A 16,089-nucleotide genomic window follows, 5' to 3' on the forward strand; every position below is an offset into this window, starting at 1 on the left:
GTCGAATGTGTGTCATGCACTCAACTTAACAGCGGCAACGACAGGTGAGTGCCCTGAGTGATACCAGCCGCAAACATTTTGGATTCTTCTGAAACTGATAAGGCCGTCGAGCACATCATGCCTATGGCCAACATGGCCGGCCCTCCAATCCGATTTGATTTCGATTCATTCATCCGCCATGACAGCACTGTGCACACGGTTTTCTTCGGCCCAATGTCCAGCCGCGATATCGCTCCCGTAAAATGTAAACAATGATTGTTGTCGGGCCCGGACCTTATCAGTAAACAAACGGAGGAAAACAGATAGCACGGTAAGCAATCGATATTCAGGTGAAATCACGCCGCCCAGAAAGCCAGCGATTAACATATTTAAAGGGCTTTAATGCTAAGCACACAGTCCATGACGCAACTTAATGGTATACTTAACCCTAGACATTCTTCACAAATCCCCCTATGTACACAAAGCCCGGGCAAAGAGAGCTACTCCTCATCCTTGATGCAGTTCTCGACCAGGTTCCGCAGATTGGGATTTTCCATGGCCGCTGCGATCCGTTCCTTGTCATTGATTTGCTTGTTGACTGGGGGAACAAACATTTTTCATTAGGATCATCCAATTTTGGCGCCTTCCAAGTTAACTCACTTTCTTCCTCCGTTTGATGGGCTCCCTTTTTGATGAATATGTCTAGTTTTATGTTGTGCGGCAGCCCACGTTCCACTTTCACGCGTATACAAAGTCCGATAAGCGTGGCCAGCGAGCAATGCGGCACTGTGGGATTGAACTCGATACGAACCTGAAATAATTACAGAAGAATGAATTAAGGCTATTTTGTTTGCATAAAAAGAAACTGAACGTGTTAATTTGCTTTGCAATACAGCAAATACATAAATACATTCTTTGATTATGACATCTGTACTAATGAGTACGGCCTACAATATGTTGTTATATTCAACTTTAAAAACAAACTTAATTTAATATTTAAACAAAAATATGATTTATAAAAAATTTAAAAACATAACACGGTTACTTTCCTTACTTAAGTACTTCTTAATAGTGGATATACTTAAATACCATAAAAACACGTTTTTTACGCGTTAGATACTCAAAAAAACGGCGTGTGAGTAGTTTAGTGAAAAAATTTGAGAATGTTTTGACTAAATAGTTAGAAATTCTAAAAAAAAGAAAATAGACTTTGAATCTAACAATAAATTAATATTTTGAAAAGCTTTTGGGAACGTTTTAGCTTGCTAGTTAGTTAACATTCCTAATCAGCATTACTAAATCAACAAAATAAATTATGAAATTAACTAAGAAATGGGCAAGGTATTTCTTTCTACTTTAAAGACAAATCTAGGGAACTGGATAACGTACGACTGAAACATTTGAGCGTGTAGGTGGCATCACGAAGATTCCATCCTCGTAGATCACATTCAGGTCCTCCAAAGTGCACGGTTTCTCGGGATCCCGAATGCCGCGCAATAGATCTGTGGGAAGACAAACATTACATAAGCATGGGACCTAAAATACTTTGAGTGTAGTAATATCAAACCGTAGATGGTCTCCTGCAGATCCGTGGCATTCCTGTAGCCCAGCTCGTGGAGCAGTGCGTCCTCCCCGAAGGCAATGGCCTCATCATCCATCGACATCTGGCTAGTTTTGCGCACTAACTCGTCGGCGTTCTGGCTGCGACCGCTTATACTACCGCCGCTGCTGCTGCTGCTGCTCCCAGCCGTACCGCTCCCACTCCCACTATTCCCGCCGCACGGCGACGTCACGGTTGCGACGGAATTGACGCCGCTGTCGGACTCGGAGAGCTTGCGCTTTATGTAGGACAGCATGTTTGGCACCCTTCTTTTGGTGTTATCTCGCCTGGTTTTATCTTTATCGATGTGTGTGCTGGTGAGTGAGCAATCAGTACTGCATAATGCGTTCTCCAAACACTTGTATTTCCTAGTTTTTTCTGCTTTTTTGTTTAATTTGTTCAAAATAACCAATTGCAGCAGCTGATTTTTGTTTGTGTGAAGACCAGGGCTGCACTATAGCAGCTAACTATCGTTGTCGAGTTATCGAGGGCACAATCGATAAGTACCGATAGCTTAGAGCGCTAACATTTGAAACTGTGTCAACTCTAAACAAGTTCTTATCAATTCCCCTCTGCGCTTTTGGCTAAATTTTTGTTGTTGCCAAAGAGTTTCGCCGGCTTATTATACAAAGCAAATATAAATCCGCTAAAATATAATATTTTTGTTCAAGAAAACTCGAAAATTTAAATAAAAATTTTTCTTGTTCCGCACAGTGGGCCCAATAGCAATATGCCATTAGTTGCAACTACTCAACCCACCGTACTTAAGTGAAAAGCCCCATCTAGCAGGCCGTGCATTCGTAAAAATTTTACAAATTTTCCAGCCCGTCCAGTGCATCAACAAATAGTTCATTTCGTTTTAGTAATTCGTACGATTTGTTTCTTATTTGTGAAAGCTCGTCGAACGGAAGCAAATTTCGCTTTACCCTTTTGAAAAACAAAGGAAAAAGTTCGTAAAAAGCGAAAGAGCCCATCGAAACCAACACGAAACGGAGTTCAATAAAGGTGAGTGCAAAAGAAAAGGTGCTAAAAGTGAATGTGGTGAAAACGCGCGTGTGGTGTAAAGTGGGCTCCAAAGAAAATGGCGCTTCTGGAAGGGAACCGTTCCTTCTCCGTAATCTCGGTTTAATAGACCCCCGAAATTTCGGAGCCCGTCACTTCGTAGACAAATTCTTCTAAAAGCGGTTCGCGTTTTACTAAGGAACGATTTCCTTTACCAAAAATATTAATTTCAGTGAGTTAGTTACCCCTTTTTTTTCCTTTTGATTTTCTAGATTGCTTCCCCCAGATCAGATTCAAAAATGGTTGCCGATAATATCGATGCTGGAGTAGCCATTGCCGCTGCCGACTCATCCTCGTCGCCTGTGAGCGTGAAGGACGAACTCCCGGCCGGCAACTACGTCCTGGTGGGCGTGGACATAGACACCACTGGACGTCGTCTAATCGATGAGGTGGGTTCGCCGGTTCCCCCAGGGAGTTTCATTCGTACCTAACCCCACTTGTGATACACCCCCAGATTGTCCAGCTGGCCGCCTATACACCCACCGACCACTTCGAGCAGTACATCATGCCCTACATGAATCTGAATCCAGCTGCGCGCCAGCGCCACCAAGTTCGTGTTATTTCGATTGGCTTTTATCGTATGCTGAAGTCGATGCAGACCTACAAGGTGAGTGTCCTACGAATAGCTCTGAAACCTCGGGTAGCGCTTACAAGTCTTAAAAAAATATTTGATATTTTTCATCACATCCTACTATGTTTAAAACTTGTATAAACTGTCAACGTTTCATAGTGTTTTTTGCTTAGAGCCTATCTGTAACTGTCAGATTTGTTCATAAAATGTTTTATATTTTCAAAGCCTACTAGTCCTTTAGCTTGTATTCCTGGAAAATACAATGCAATTTTTATCTTCTTTCTAGATCATCAAATCCAAGTCGGAGATCGCCGCCCTCAAGGACTTCCTCAACTGGCTTGAGCAACTAAAGACCAAGGCTGGCTCCGACTCGGACGGAATAGTGCTGCTCTACCACGAGGAGCGCAAGTTCATTCCGTACATGATCCTGGAGTCGCTGAAGAAGTACGGCCTGCTGGACCGCTTCACCAAGACGGTGAAGGCCTTTGCCAACAGCCTCAACCTGGCCAAGGCCTCCATTGGCGACACCAACGTCAAGCACTACAGTCTGCGCAAGCTCTCCAAGATCCTGTCCAAGACCAAGGAGGACGACGCCGCTGGCTCTGCATCCGCATCCACATCCAGCTCGGCTTCATCATCCCCCAGCGATAGCACCGTGATCCATAGCAAAGATAAGGGAGAAGAAAAACGTTCCTCCAAGAACTCTATCCAGGTCGATCGGGATCTGTTCGATGGCAATGCCAGCGTTCGCGCCAAGATGGCCTTTAACGTGGCCCTGCAGCTGAGCAACTCGGACCGCAAGCCAGAGCCCGAATCTTCCGAGGCGCTGGAGAACATGTTCAACGCCATCAAGCCGTTTGCCAAGCTGGTGGGATCCGATGTCCAGGAGCTGGACACTCAGAACGAGAATCTGGAGCGCCAGAACTCCTTCCGTCCCGTCTTCCTGAACTACTTCAAGACCACCCTTTACCACCGAGTGCGTGCCGTCAAGTTCCGCATTGTGCTGGCCGAGAATGGCTTCGATCTGAACGCCCTGAGCGCCATTTGGGCGGACAAGCGCACCGAGGGCCTGGACATGGCACTCCAGTCGATTGGAACGATGAAGGGCGAGGACAAGACAGAGCTGCTGGAGCTCCTGGACAGCTATTTTGACCCCAACAAGACCACCATCAAGCCGGTGGTAAAGTCGACCAACAATCGTCGCCGCAATCGCCGCACCACTGGCCAGTCGGCCAAGAGTGGAGGTCCGGCCAGCTCCCGATCCGCCAGTGCAGAGTTTGGGGCTGGAGGCGACAAGTCGCAAAGTGTGTCCTCGGTGCCGGATTCCACCACCAAGACGCCTTCGCCCAACAAGACTCCCGCTCGTCCGCAGCGCAAACGCAACTCCCGTCACAGTTTGACCGGAACTCCCAACGTACTGAAGGTGTCCAATTCAACCTCCTCCTCCGGCAAGGCAGATCTCAACAATACCGCTCCACCCGCCGTCGTGGTAACCCCGGTAGTGGCCACACCCACACCCTCGCCAAGCCCGGTTGCCATCGCCGCCTCCAACTGAAAACCTCTTCCGGCGGCCCCGTAAAGTAAATAACTCATTCAGATACCTCTGCTATATTGCCTTATAGATCAAGTAGTTAACGAGGGTTCATCTCTCGAGTAGATTGTTGATTATTTTTATGAATTACTTACGCTTGCTTGTATTTTTATTGAATTTTTATAAAATCGAAATGGAAAATCGAAACTATTTGCTTGAATAACAATTTGAAGGTGAAGATATTTAAGACGAATATGTTAAAAATTCATCTAAAATTGTTTTCAAATTAAAACGATTTCTAGGTAGTGCTGTTTTTCTAATGCTTTTTCAGAACACCTAGATCCATAGAACCTTTAGAATACTTTGGGTTTGCCATTCCTAATTTAATGTCCCTTTTTGCAGTAAATTAAGAACTGGATGAGCGTAACACACAAGAAGACAAGATAAGCATGGGAGATAAAGTTAGACCATTTGCGAACCTCTTTTCCTTTTTGAAGAACTAACACAGATTTGAAACAAGCACAAAATTTCAGTGAATGCTAAATTTCCAGTGCACACAACATCACACTCACGAGCACGTTGGCGAATGGATACTGTGATTGAACCGTGACTGTGAACGCGACGTGAATTGTGATTGTTAAGTAGTGTGATGACTTGGCTTAATCGACCGTTTGTAAAACTAGTGAACTGTTTATGCGCCCACTGTAAACACAAGAGACCGGAGCTCGAAACTTTGGAGCAACATATGCAAGTATATTCAAAAAATGGATCGTACGAATATGAAGTAATGTTGGAGAAGAAGAAAAGAACTGCTGACCATAGCAAGATATTACGAAACCTAAAACCGCTTCGGCGTTCAGGCATAGTTTTCCAGGCGTATCGATGCACAATGTCGTACCAGGATGGGCGAATGGAAAAATATGAACCAAAGAAACGCCTCGATGAAAATTTTCCATTGGCCAGGTCTTTCGAGCCACACTTATCAGGATCCCAAGACTACCACTCAAGACAGAACCAGGCCTGGTCCAATGTTGAAAACTTTCACTTTGTAGCTTAAGCACACAAATCTTGAGGAGGATGCTAAATAGGCAAGCCTCACGCGAATCACTGAATAACTCAATCAATCATACTTATTTCGCACATGTCGACTCATAGCACACATAATGGATGAAGAAGAAACTAAAAGCATATCAACAATCTCAGCACCTGTCAACACTGCAGTATTTCAAGCTGTATTTCATACTTGTTTCATTATTGCATTCATTTCAAATCCAAAAGCAAATGTGTTTTTTGTAGAAATGCGTTAATAAATTATATAAATTTAACATACGTCACTTTTTCAAGTAAATCGGTAGTTATCAGCAAATATATAAATTTAGACGCCCTTTGCCTTGCCCTAGCCCTTGCCCTTTCGAACATCTCTTATTTCGTATTTGTAATCGCCGACTGAGTCACTCGTTGCACTTTCAATTACACTCTCATCATTTACTTTGTGACGGTATATAGCTTATTGTGATGATAAAAACGAACAAAGTGTTACAAGGTAAGCTGCGCATGCGTGCTTACCCACCCGCAAGTAATTTCAGCGATTCAAAAAGCCATTTTCGCCCCAATTGCTGATAAGCAATTTCGGAGTCTACGGTTTAAAATTGTGCTCGCTGCTGATTACTCTACCAAACATTTTTATTTTAAACCAACATCGTTAGTTGATTATTTTGGGCCCTGCCTTTCAGTATGGTGTTATCAGCACCCAGTTCGGCCTTTGCGTAGCTAGACTAAGCTAGCGCGGAGCTTATGATCGGTTTCAGTATTCGAGTTAATCTGCTCACGCAAGCACAGCTCGCAAAAATGAGGTCCATTGTTAAAATCCCCTTCATTTTGTTGTGTTTCCTGATAGCTGCAGCTTGGGCTCAAGATGTAAGGCCTGAGATTCCAGAGGATATTAGGCCCACAACAACTACAACAACAACAGAAACCCCAACTTCAACAACTGAACCCCCAACTTCATCAACAGAGCCCACAACTTCAACAACTGAACCCATAACTTCAACAACTGAACCTACAACATCATCAACTGAGCCCACAACTTCAACAAGTGAATCCACTACTACTTCCACCACAAAAGCCACTTCAACAACAGAATCAATTCCAACTACAACAACAGAATCAAATACAACAATAGAGATCACCACAAATACTACAACAGAACCTAACATAACGACAACTACAGAGAGGAAACCATTACATCCGACCCACCAGCCTCCCCATGTGCGACCCACTTCCACTCCACAGAACTCTAGGTTGATGCAACCGCTAGAAAGGTGTTTTTTGAGAAACAAGTTGGAGTACATTACCGGTAAGCAAGATGGGAAAGCGGAGAAGATTAGTAGCGGAAAGGGAATCAGGGTGAATCACATTTTCATCTTTTTTGCCTTTTTCCATTTCCAGGCTGGCCATACCCGTCAACGATCAACTACATCAACTACTACGACAGAAGAAGCAACAATTCCAACAACAGAATTCATCCCAACAACAGAACCAACTACAATTGAACCCACAACGACTTCCACAACGGAGTTCACTGCAACTTCAACGGAACCCACCACAAATTCCACCACAACTTCAACAACACAGTCCTCTACAACTACAACTAAGGAACCCACAACAATTTCCGCAACGGAGCCCCCTACAACTTCAACAACGGAACCGACAACAACTTCCTCAACAGAGTCGAGCACAACTACAACAACTGAACCTACCACAACTTCAACACAGGCAAACCCAGCTTCAACAACAGAACGCACAACATCCCCAACAACACAAAGAGACACAACTTCAAGGCGACCCTGGAGTTGGAGCCAGCCGTCAGAAAATTGTTATCTGAGAGAGCAAGAGGAGTACAGCAGGAATTGTTATGGTAAGCGTAAAAAGAATGTCGAAAATATTATAAACCCTATCGACTATAAAAAAGTAAATTGGTGTCTGAAAACTTATAAAGCCTTTATTTTGAGGTTTAATTTTTTCTAATAAATTAATTATTTTTATAATTTTAATTTTGCAGGATGGGGCTGGCGGACAACGACTGTTTGTTATCGTTGCTGCCATTATGATTACACTGGATTCGCCGGATGCAGTAAACTACACAATGGTCGGTGCTCGCGATACAATTATGATCGATGGAATACACAGACTATATATGATGCCTTTTTGTTCTAACCAAAGCCACAGCCGAACTCATTTGGGAGCACATATATTTTCTTTTATCCATAAAACTGTTCTGTTATAACAAAAATATATATTTAAAATTAAGAAGCCCATGTGTTCTTTCTGTTCCATGGATATACGTTTTCTATTTCCCGATTTTTAGCACCAGAACTCGTTTTTCTCTTTAATAAGTCTGTCAGCACGGAAACTATTAATTTGCTGCCACTAGCAATTTAGATTTTGAAGAATAAATTTATTTTTTGATAAGTCTGATGAGTCTACGGTTTAAAATTGTGCTCGCTGCTGATTACTCTACCAAACATTTTTATTTTAAACCAACATCGTTAGTTGATTATTTTGGGCCCTGCCTTTCAGTATGGTGTTATCAGCACCCAGTTCGGCCTTTGCGTAGCTAGACTAAGCTAGCGCGGAGCTTATGATCGGTTTCAGTATTCGAGTTAATCTGCTCACGCAAGCACAGCTCGCAAAAATGAGGTCCATTGTTAAAATCCCCTTCATTTTGTTGTGTTTCCTGATAGCTGCAGCTTGGGCTCAAGATGTAAGGCCTGAGATTCCAGAAGATATTAGGCCCACAACAACTACAACAACAACAGAAACCCCAACTTCAACAACTGAACCCCCAACTTCATCAACAGAGCCCACAACTTCAACAACTGAACCCATAACTTCAACAACTGAACCTACAACATCATCAACTGAGCCCACAACTTCAACAAGTGAATCCACTACTACTTCCACCACAAAAGCCACTTCAACAACAGAATCAATTCCAACTACAACAACAGAATCAAATACAACAATAGAGATCACCACAAATACTACAACAGAACCTAACATAACGACAACTACAGAGAGGAAACCATTACATCCGACCCACCAGCCTCCCCATGTGCGACCCACTTCCACTCCACAGAACTCTAGGTTGATGCAACCGCTAGAAAGGTGTTTTTTGAGAAACAAGTTGGAGTACATTACCGGTAAGCAAGATGGGAAAGCGGAGAAGATTAGTAGCGGAAAGGGAATCAGGGTGAATCACATTTTCATCTTTTTTGCCTTTTTCCATTTCCAGGCTGGCCATACCCGTCAACGATCAACTGTTATCGCTGCTGCTACTATTACGACTGCCATCTCACCCAATGCAGTAATCTTCACCAGGGGGCCTGTTCGCAATATGACTTCGAAAAATTAAAAGTACACGTGAATTGGAAACAAGTCTAATAAAAGCGGATCGCCTAATACTCTTTTTTTTCACCCGTGTTTTTTTTTAAGGAACGGATTGTCAAATTTTCATCTTTTGACTTAAAATGCACCTTATTGTGAAAATGCACTTTCTGAAACCTTCTCCAACAAATATTCATATTTACTCAACCAAATATTTTTAAGTGCCGGCATCTTATTTACGAATAATTACTAAGCACTTGCTCTTTCTGCGTGCTAGCGTTCTGTTATCAGCCCTCACCTTTTGCGTGTGGGTTGGTTTGGTTGTGTTAATGACTGTAGCTCTATAGCTATAGACCAAGCTCAAGCTACTCGGGACTGGCGATCATTTTCAGTATTGAATGCAATCAGCTCACGTCAACACAGCTCGCTAAAAATGAGGTCCCCAGTTATTTATTTTGTTTTTCTGGTGACTGGAGCGTGTGCTCAAGACATAATACCGGAAATTCCAATAGATTTTCCGCCACCCACTACATCAACTACTACGACAGAAGAAGCTACAATTCCAACAACAGAATTCATCCCAACAACAGAACCAACTACAATTGAACCCACAACGACTTCCACAACGGAGTTCACTGCAACTTCAACGGAACCCACCACAAATTCCACCACAACTTCAACAACACAGTCCTCTACAACTACAACTAAGGAACCCACAACAATTTCCGCAACGGAGCCCCCTACAACTTCAACAACGGAACCGACAACAACTTCAACACAGGCAAACCCAGCTTCAACAACAGAACGCACAACATCCCCAACAACACAAAGAGACACAACTTCAAGGCGACCCTGGAGTTGGAGCCAGCCGTCAGAAAATTGTTATCTGAGAGAGCAAGAGGAGTACAGCAGGAATTGTTATGGTAAGCGTAAAAAGAATGTCGAAAATATTATAAACCCTATCGACTATAAAAAAGTAAATTGGTGTCTGAAAACTTATAAAGCCTTTATTTTGAGGTTTAATTTTTTCTAATAAATTAATTATTTTTATAATTTTAATTTTGCAGGATGGGGCTGGCGGACAACGACTGTTTGTTATCGTTGCTGCCATTATGATTACACTGGATTCGCCGGATGCAGTAAACTACACAATGGTCGGTGCTCGCGATACAATTATGATCGATGGAATACACAGACTATATATGATGCCTTTTTGTTCTAACCAAAGCCACAGCCGAACTCATTTGGGAGCACATATATTTTCTTTTATCCATAAAACTGTTCTGTTATAACAAAAATATATATTTAAAATTAAGAAGCCCATGTGTTCTTTCTGTTCCATGGATATACGTTTTCTATTTCCCGATTTTTAGCACCAGAACTCGTTTTTCTCTTTAATAAGTCTGTCAGCACGGAAACTATTAATTTGCTGCCACTAGCAATTTAGATTTTGAAGAATAAATTTATTTTTTGATAAGTCTGATGAGTCTACGGTTTAAAATTGTGCTCGCTGCTGATTACTCTACCAAACATTTTTATTTTAAACCAACATCGTTAGTTGATTATTTTGGGCCCTGCCTTTCAGTATGGTGTTATCAGCACCCAGTTCGGCCTTTGCGTAGCTAGACTAAGCTAGCGCGGAGCTTATGATCGGTTTCAGTATTCGAGTTAATCTGCTCACGCAAGCACAGCTCGCAAAAATGAGGTCCATTGTTAAAATCCCCTTCATTTTGTTGTGTTTCCTGATAGCTGCAGCTTGGGCTCAAGATGTAAGGCCTGAGATTCCAGAAGATATTAGGCCCACAACAACTACAACAACAACAGAAACCCCAACTTCAACAACTGAACCCCCAACTTCATCAACAGAGCCCACAACTTCAACAACTGAACCCATAACTTCAACAACTGAACCTACAACATCATCAACTGAGCCCACAACTTCAACAAGTGAATCCACTACTACTTCCACCACAAAAGCCACTTCAACAACAGAATCAATCCCAACTACAACAACAGAATCAAATACAACAATAGAGATCACCACAAATACTACAACAGAACCTAACATAACGACAACTACAGAGAGGAAACCATTACATCCGACCCACCAGCCTCCCCATGTGCGACCCACTTCCACTCCACAGAACTCTAGGTTGATGCAACCGCTAGAAAGGTGTTTTTTGAGAAACAAGTTGGAGTACATTACCGGTAAGCAAGATGGGAAAGCGGAGAAGATTAGTAGCGGAAAGGGAATCAGGGTGAATCACATTTTCATCTTTTTTGCCTTTTTCCATTTCCAGGCTGGCCATACCCGTCAACGATCAACTGTTATCGCTGCTGCTACTATTACGACTGCCATCTCACCCAATGCAGTAATCTTCACCAGGGGGCCTGTTCGCAATATGACTTCGAAAAATTAAAAGTACACGTGAATTGGAAACAAGTCTAATAAAAGCGGATCGCCTAATACTCTTTTTTTTCACCCGTGTTTTTTTTTAAGGAACGGATTGTCAAATTTTCATCTTTTGACTTAAAATGCACCTTATTGTGAAAATGCACTTTCTGAAACCTTCTCCAACAAATATTCATATTTACTCAACCAAATATTTTTAAGTGCCGGCATCTTATTTACGAATAATTACTAAGCACTTGCTCTTTCTGCGTGCTAGCGTTCTGTTATCAGCCCTCACCTTTTGCGTGTGGGTTGGTTTGGTTGTGTTAATGACTGTAGCTCTATAGCTATAGACCAAGCTCAAGCTACTCGGGACTGGCGATCATTTTCAGTATTGAATGCAATCAGCTCACGTCAACACAGCTCGCTAAAAATGAGGTCCCCAGTTATTTATTTTGTTTTTCTGGTGACTGGAGCGTGTGCTCAAGACATAATACCGGAAATTCCAATAGATTTTCCGCCACCCACTACATCAACTACTACGACAGAAGAAGCTACAATTCCAACAACAGAATTCATCCCAACAACAGAACCAACTACAATTGAACCCACAACGACTTCCACAACGGAGTTCACTGCAACTTCAACGGAACCCACCACAAATTCCACCACAACTTCAACAACACAGTCCTCTACAACTACAACTAAGGAACCCACAACAATTTCCGCAACGGAGCCCCCTACAACTTCAACAACGGAACCGACAACAACTTCCTCAACAGAGTCGAGCACAACTACAACAACTGAACCTACCACAACTTCAACACAGGCAAACCCAGCTTCAACAACAGAACGCACAACATCCCCAACAACACAAAGAGACACAACTTCAAGGCGACCCTGGAGTTGGAGCCAGCCGTCAGAAAATTGTTATCTGAGAGAGCAAGAGGAGTACAGCAGGAATTGTTATGGTAAGCGTAAAAAGAATGTCGAAAATATTATAAACCCTATCGACTATAAAAAAGTAAATTGGTGTCTGAAAACTTATAAAGCCTTTATTTTGAGGTTTAATTTTTTCTAATAAATTAATTATTTTTATAATTTTAATTTTGCAGGATGGGGCTGGCGGACAACGACTGTTTGTTATCGTTGCTGCCATTATGATTACACTGGATTCGCCGGATGCAGTAAACTACACAATGGTCGGTGCTCGCGATACAATTATGATCGATGGAATACACAGACTATATATGATGCCTTTTTGTTCTAACCAAAGCCACAGCCGAACTCATTTGGGAGCACATATATTTTCTTTTATCCATAAAACTGTTCTGTTATAACAAAAATATATATTTAAAATTAAGAAGCCCATGTGTTCTTTCTGTTCCATGGATATACGTTTTCTATTTCCCGATTTTTAGCACCAGAACTCGTTTTTCTCTTTAATAAGTCTGTCAGCACGGAAACTATTAATTTGCTGCCACTAGCAATTTAGATTTTGAAGAATAAATTTATTTTTTGATAATTTTAAAATCTGGTTTTGGTCCGGACTTTTTAAAAACCGTCATTTGTATAGCTTTTGCGTATAAAATGTCTACATTTATAACAGCTAGCTAAGACATGAACCTTGTTAAATTTTCACAGTCTTAACGCAAGAGGGCTATAAAGGACGGCTTGTGCGATTGACTGACACTAATATATATACTTTTTAGTGTCTCCTTTTTTTCTGTCAACAATTGATGTTTAATATGTAAACGGAAACGTTGTATATTTAAATAAATATATGAATTTGCTTCCCATTAGGTTGCTAAACATTACTAATACCTACTTTACTTTACTCCAAGACTAGATGTAAAAAGTATGAAAGCAAAATACACGGAAATCCCTAATTCAACTACAAAATTTCCGTTTACTTCGGAATGTTGTCGTTGCGAACTTTCCATAGTTATCTGAGAACCATTTTTTGTGACTCATTGGCACGTTCTGCCTGACTGTTAACTCTTGAATAAGGGCCGCCATGATATTGTAGTTATAATTTCAGTTCACGATATATTCTGCTGAAGTCAACACAGCTTGCTAAAAATGTTCTCCATATTCAATTTTTTTTTTATTTTGTTGTGTTCTTTGGTGACTGGAATTTGGGCTCAGGATGAATTTATAGGCGCAATTATTGATATAACGCCTCCCCCCACAACAACGAAAGAAGCAGAATCACTTCAAATTTATGATACTACTACTCCGAGAAATGCTGTTGAATTTAGTTATCGTCCGTCGATTACGCTATCATTCGACACAACAAGAACCTCCGCCACCATAGAGCCATATTCAATTTCAACAACGGAAACCACAACTACTTCCACTTCTAAAAGGCTAGACACAACAGATCCTACAATAGCTTCAACACCTGAGCCCACAACAGAGTTCACCACAACTTCTACGACAGAAGTCTCATCTACAACAGAGTCCTCCACAATTTCAACAACGGAGCCCACCACAACATCCACAACAGAATCTAGTGCAACTACCACAAGCGAACCCCCAACAATTTCCACAACAGAGTTGACCGTAACTTCAACAATGGAACCCACCACAACTGCCACAGCAGAGCCCACGGCAACTACTACAGCGGAACACAGAACAACTTCCAAGACGGGAACCACCACAACTTTGACAACAGAGGCCACTACAACTACAACAACAACGAAATCCACCACAACTTCCACACCGGAGTTTACAACAACTACTACAACGGAACCCACTTTGATTTCAAGAGCCCCTAAACAACCAGCATATCCGATCTACAGACCTCCCTATGTGCGATCCACGACTTTGAGACCCGGATGGAGCAACCCAGTGAAAAAATGTTACCTAAGAAATCAACAGGAATACAGAAAGTTTTGCTATAGTAAGCTTAAAAAGAACATGCGGATTATTCATGAATCATGCGTTTAATTACTTTAATTTTTTATATGCAGGGTGGCTGCCGACGATGATCTGTTATCGCTGCTGTTTCTACGAGTACACTGGAGTCGCCGAATGCAGTAGGCTTCACAAAGGGTTGTGTTCGTGGCATGACTATGTTTAGTGAATAATACTTTATTTTAGAAATAAATAACAAAACTAAAGCTGTATTAAACTGATAATTAATAAGCAGTACTATGCTATAACACTTCCAAGCTTAAGCTTAATAAAATTATTGGACTAAAATCATACAATAGTATCTAAAATGCTTTTTTCCATTTTTTTTCCTCACATTTTCTACCATATTTATTTTCTTTATTGAATTTTGCCATAACCTTGAATGCATTAGGAATTCAATGCTTTGACAAGAAAGATGAGCTTATGATGAGAGGGAATTTTTAGTGCCAATTCTTATCGGAATGGTATTTCCCGACAAATAATATTTTGTGCGTAGCCGTTCAGTTATGTCAACAATTTCCGTCACGTAAAACTTGTTATTATCACATATTTGAAAAGTCATACAATTTAAATTGTATCTAGACATTCAAGAAATGTATGAATATTGTACAATAACTGACTAATTTTATCGAAAGCATTTATCAAAAACACATTTCAGTTGAATTTAACAATTTCTTGTTGCTTGAAAGCGTTTCTTATATCACCGAAGCACTCCCGATAATGATACCCTTCACTCGTGTAGAAAAAATTGTATACTATTGAAAATGTATTTAACAGGTAAAAGGAATGTTCTATGTAACCATTTTTAAAAACGAATACAAAAAAATGAAGGTGGAGAAGAATAACATGGCCGATCACGTCCCATTAAGTAGATAAATATGTTTTCAAATACCGGGTATCTATAAGTCGAGCTCTACAAATTTGAGAACCGGAACGAGATAATGTATAAACGAAAATAATGTATAAAGCTTTATAGCTAAGCAGACACTCAACTGGGAATCATTTTCGTTTCAGTACCTAACATATTCGGCTGAAACTATCGCAGCTTGCAAAAAATGCAGTCGTTATTTAGAATTTTATTTTCTTCCTTGTGTTTGCTGGTCGCTGGAACCTGGGCTCTGGATTCAGAAGTGGGGGTTGTTCTTGACATAACACTTGCCCCTGACACGACGACAAAAAGACACTTAAATCCAATTGTTGAATACTTGGGGTCCTCTTCAACAGAAAAATCTACAACAACAGAAGAATCCATAACAACAGAAGAATTTATTAAGACAGGAAAATTCATTAAAAGAGAAGGATTGACTACAAAAGAAGAATCTATTCCAACAGAAAGAACCACAATAGCAGACAAGTTTACCACAGCAAAAGAGTTTACTACAACAGATGAAACCACTTCAACAACGGAAACCTTTGACCTCACTACACTTCTTACACCGAAAACTACGAAAACTCCAGAAAAGTCGACAGAAAAGTGCTATTTTAAAAACGATCAGGAGAACAGCGGTAAGAGTGACTTGTGAAAAGTGAGAAAAAACTTAATACAAAATTATGAAAATATATCAATTAATTTGCAGAAAAAGGCGTAAAAATGACAATGTACTGCTATCGCTGCTGTTACAGTAAAAAAGATTGTCGCAGCAGTTGCC

At 41.2% G+C, this 16,089-nt stretch overlaps 6 protein-coding genes across 9 annotated transcripts; 5 read left to right on the top strand and 1 right to left on the bottom strand.

Annotated features, from left to right (window-relative positions):
• Nucleotides 1-359: 359 nt before the first annotated feature.
• On the bottom strand, nucleotides 360-2,037 carry LOC108022876 (MIP18 family protein galla-1). The gene is made up of 4 exons (XM_017092071.3): nucleotides 1,547-2,037; nucleotides 1,369-1,481; nucleotides 640-790; nucleotides 360-577 (listed from the first exon to the last, which is right to left on the bottom strand). Exons 1-4 carry the CDS (start codon nucleotides 1,833-1,835, stop codon nucleotides 480-482), a joined length of 651 nt encoding a protein of 216 aa, XP_016947560.1. The 5' UTR covers nucleotides 1,836-2,037; the 3' UTR covers nucleotides 360-479.
• A 379-nt stretch (nucleotides 2,038-2,416) lies between these two features.
• On the top strand, nucleotides 2,417-6,072 carry LOC108022875 (maternal protein exuperantia). 3 transcript variants are annotated; one of them, XM_044091807.2, is made up of 5 exons: nucleotides 2,417-2,584; nucleotides 2,854-3,030; nucleotides 3,096-3,248; nucleotides 3,499-4,792; nucleotides 5,146-6,072. In XM_044091807.2, the coding sequence occupies exons 2-4, from the start codon at nucleotides 2,881-2,883 to the stop codon at nucleotides 4,765-4,767; spliced, it is 1,572 nt and encodes a 523-aa protein (XP_043947742.1). In that variant the 5' UTR covers nucleotides 2,417-2,584; nucleotides 2,854-2,880; the 3' UTR covers nucleotides 4,768-4,792; nucleotides 5,146-6,072. The 3 variants fall into 3 exon arrangements, with proteins under 3 accessions (XP_043947742.1, XP_016947559.1, XP_016947558.1); XM_017092070.3 differs by having other exon boundaries at nucleotides 2,424-2,584; nucleotides 2,868-3,030; XM_017092069.3 differs by lacking the exon at nucleotides 2,417-2,584 and adding an exon at nucleotides 2,671-2,813 and having other exon boundaries at nucleotides 2,868-3,030.
• Nucleotides 6,073-6,591: 519 nt separating this feature from the next.
• Nucleotides 6,592-11,598, top strand: LOC122818165 (uncharacterized). The gene is made up of 2 exons (XM_050887396.1): nucleotides 6,592-7,099; nucleotides 11,430-11,598. Exons 1-2 carry the CDS (start codon nucleotides 6,592-6,594, stop codon nucleotides 11,576-11,578), a joined length of 657 nt encoding a protein of 218 aa, XP_050743353.1. The 3' UTR covers nucleotides 11,579-11,598.
• On the top strand, nucleotides 7,514-10,447 carry LOC108022076 (uncharacterized). 2 transcript variants are annotated; one of them, XM_044091808.2, is made up of 3 exons: nucleotides 8,374-8,945; nucleotides 9,038-10,052; nucleotides 10,197-10,447. In XM_044091808.2, exons 1-2 carry the CDS (start codon nucleotides 8,384-8,386, stop codon nucleotides 9,184-9,186), a joined length of 711 nt encoding a protein of 236 aa, XP_043947743.1. In that variant the 5' UTR covers nucleotides 8,374-8,383; the 3' UTR covers nucleotides 9,187-10,052; nucleotides 10,197-10,447. The 2 variants fall into 2 exon arrangements, 1 of the variants encoding a protein (XP_043947743.1); XR_007764075.1 differs by lacking the exons at nucleotides 8,374-8,945; nucleotides 9,038-10,052 and adding an exon at nucleotides 7,514-7,660.
• Nucleotides 11,599-11,902: 304 nt separating the features above from the next.
• On the top strand, nucleotides 11,903-12,887 carry LOC127011049 (integumentary mucin C.1-like). The gene is made up of 2 exons (XM_050888016.1): nucleotides 11,903-12,492; nucleotides 12,637-12,887. Exons 1-2 carry the CDS (start codon nucleotides 11,955-11,957, stop codon nucleotides 12,789-12,791), a joined length of 693 nt encoding a protein of 230 aa, XP_050743973.1. The 5' UTR covers nucleotides 11,903-11,954; the 3' UTR covers nucleotides 12,792-12,887.
• Nucleotides 12,888-13,589: 702 nt separating this feature from the next.
• Nucleotides 13,590-14,693, top strand: LOC108022077 (salivary glue protein Sgs-3-like). Its single transcript, XM_050888014.1, has 2 exons — nucleotides 13,590-14,426; nucleotides 14,497-14,693. Exons 1-2 carry the CDS (start codon nucleotides 13,604-13,606, stop codon nucleotides 14,604-14,606), a joined length of 933 nt encoding a protein of 310 aa, XP_050743971.1. The 5' UTR covers nucleotides 13,590-13,603; the 3' UTR covers nucleotides 14,607-14,693.
• The last annotated feature ends 1,396 nt before the right edge of the window (nucleotides 14,694-16,089 follow it).

The sequence above is a fragment of the Drosophila biarmipes genome, chromosome 2R, assembly GCF_025231255.1.
Source record: "Drosophila biarmipes strain raj3 chromosome 2R, RU_DBia_V1.1, whole genome shotgun sequence".
NCBI lineage: Eukaryota > Metazoa > Arthropoda > Insecta > Diptera > Drosophilidae > Drosophila > Drosophila biarmipes.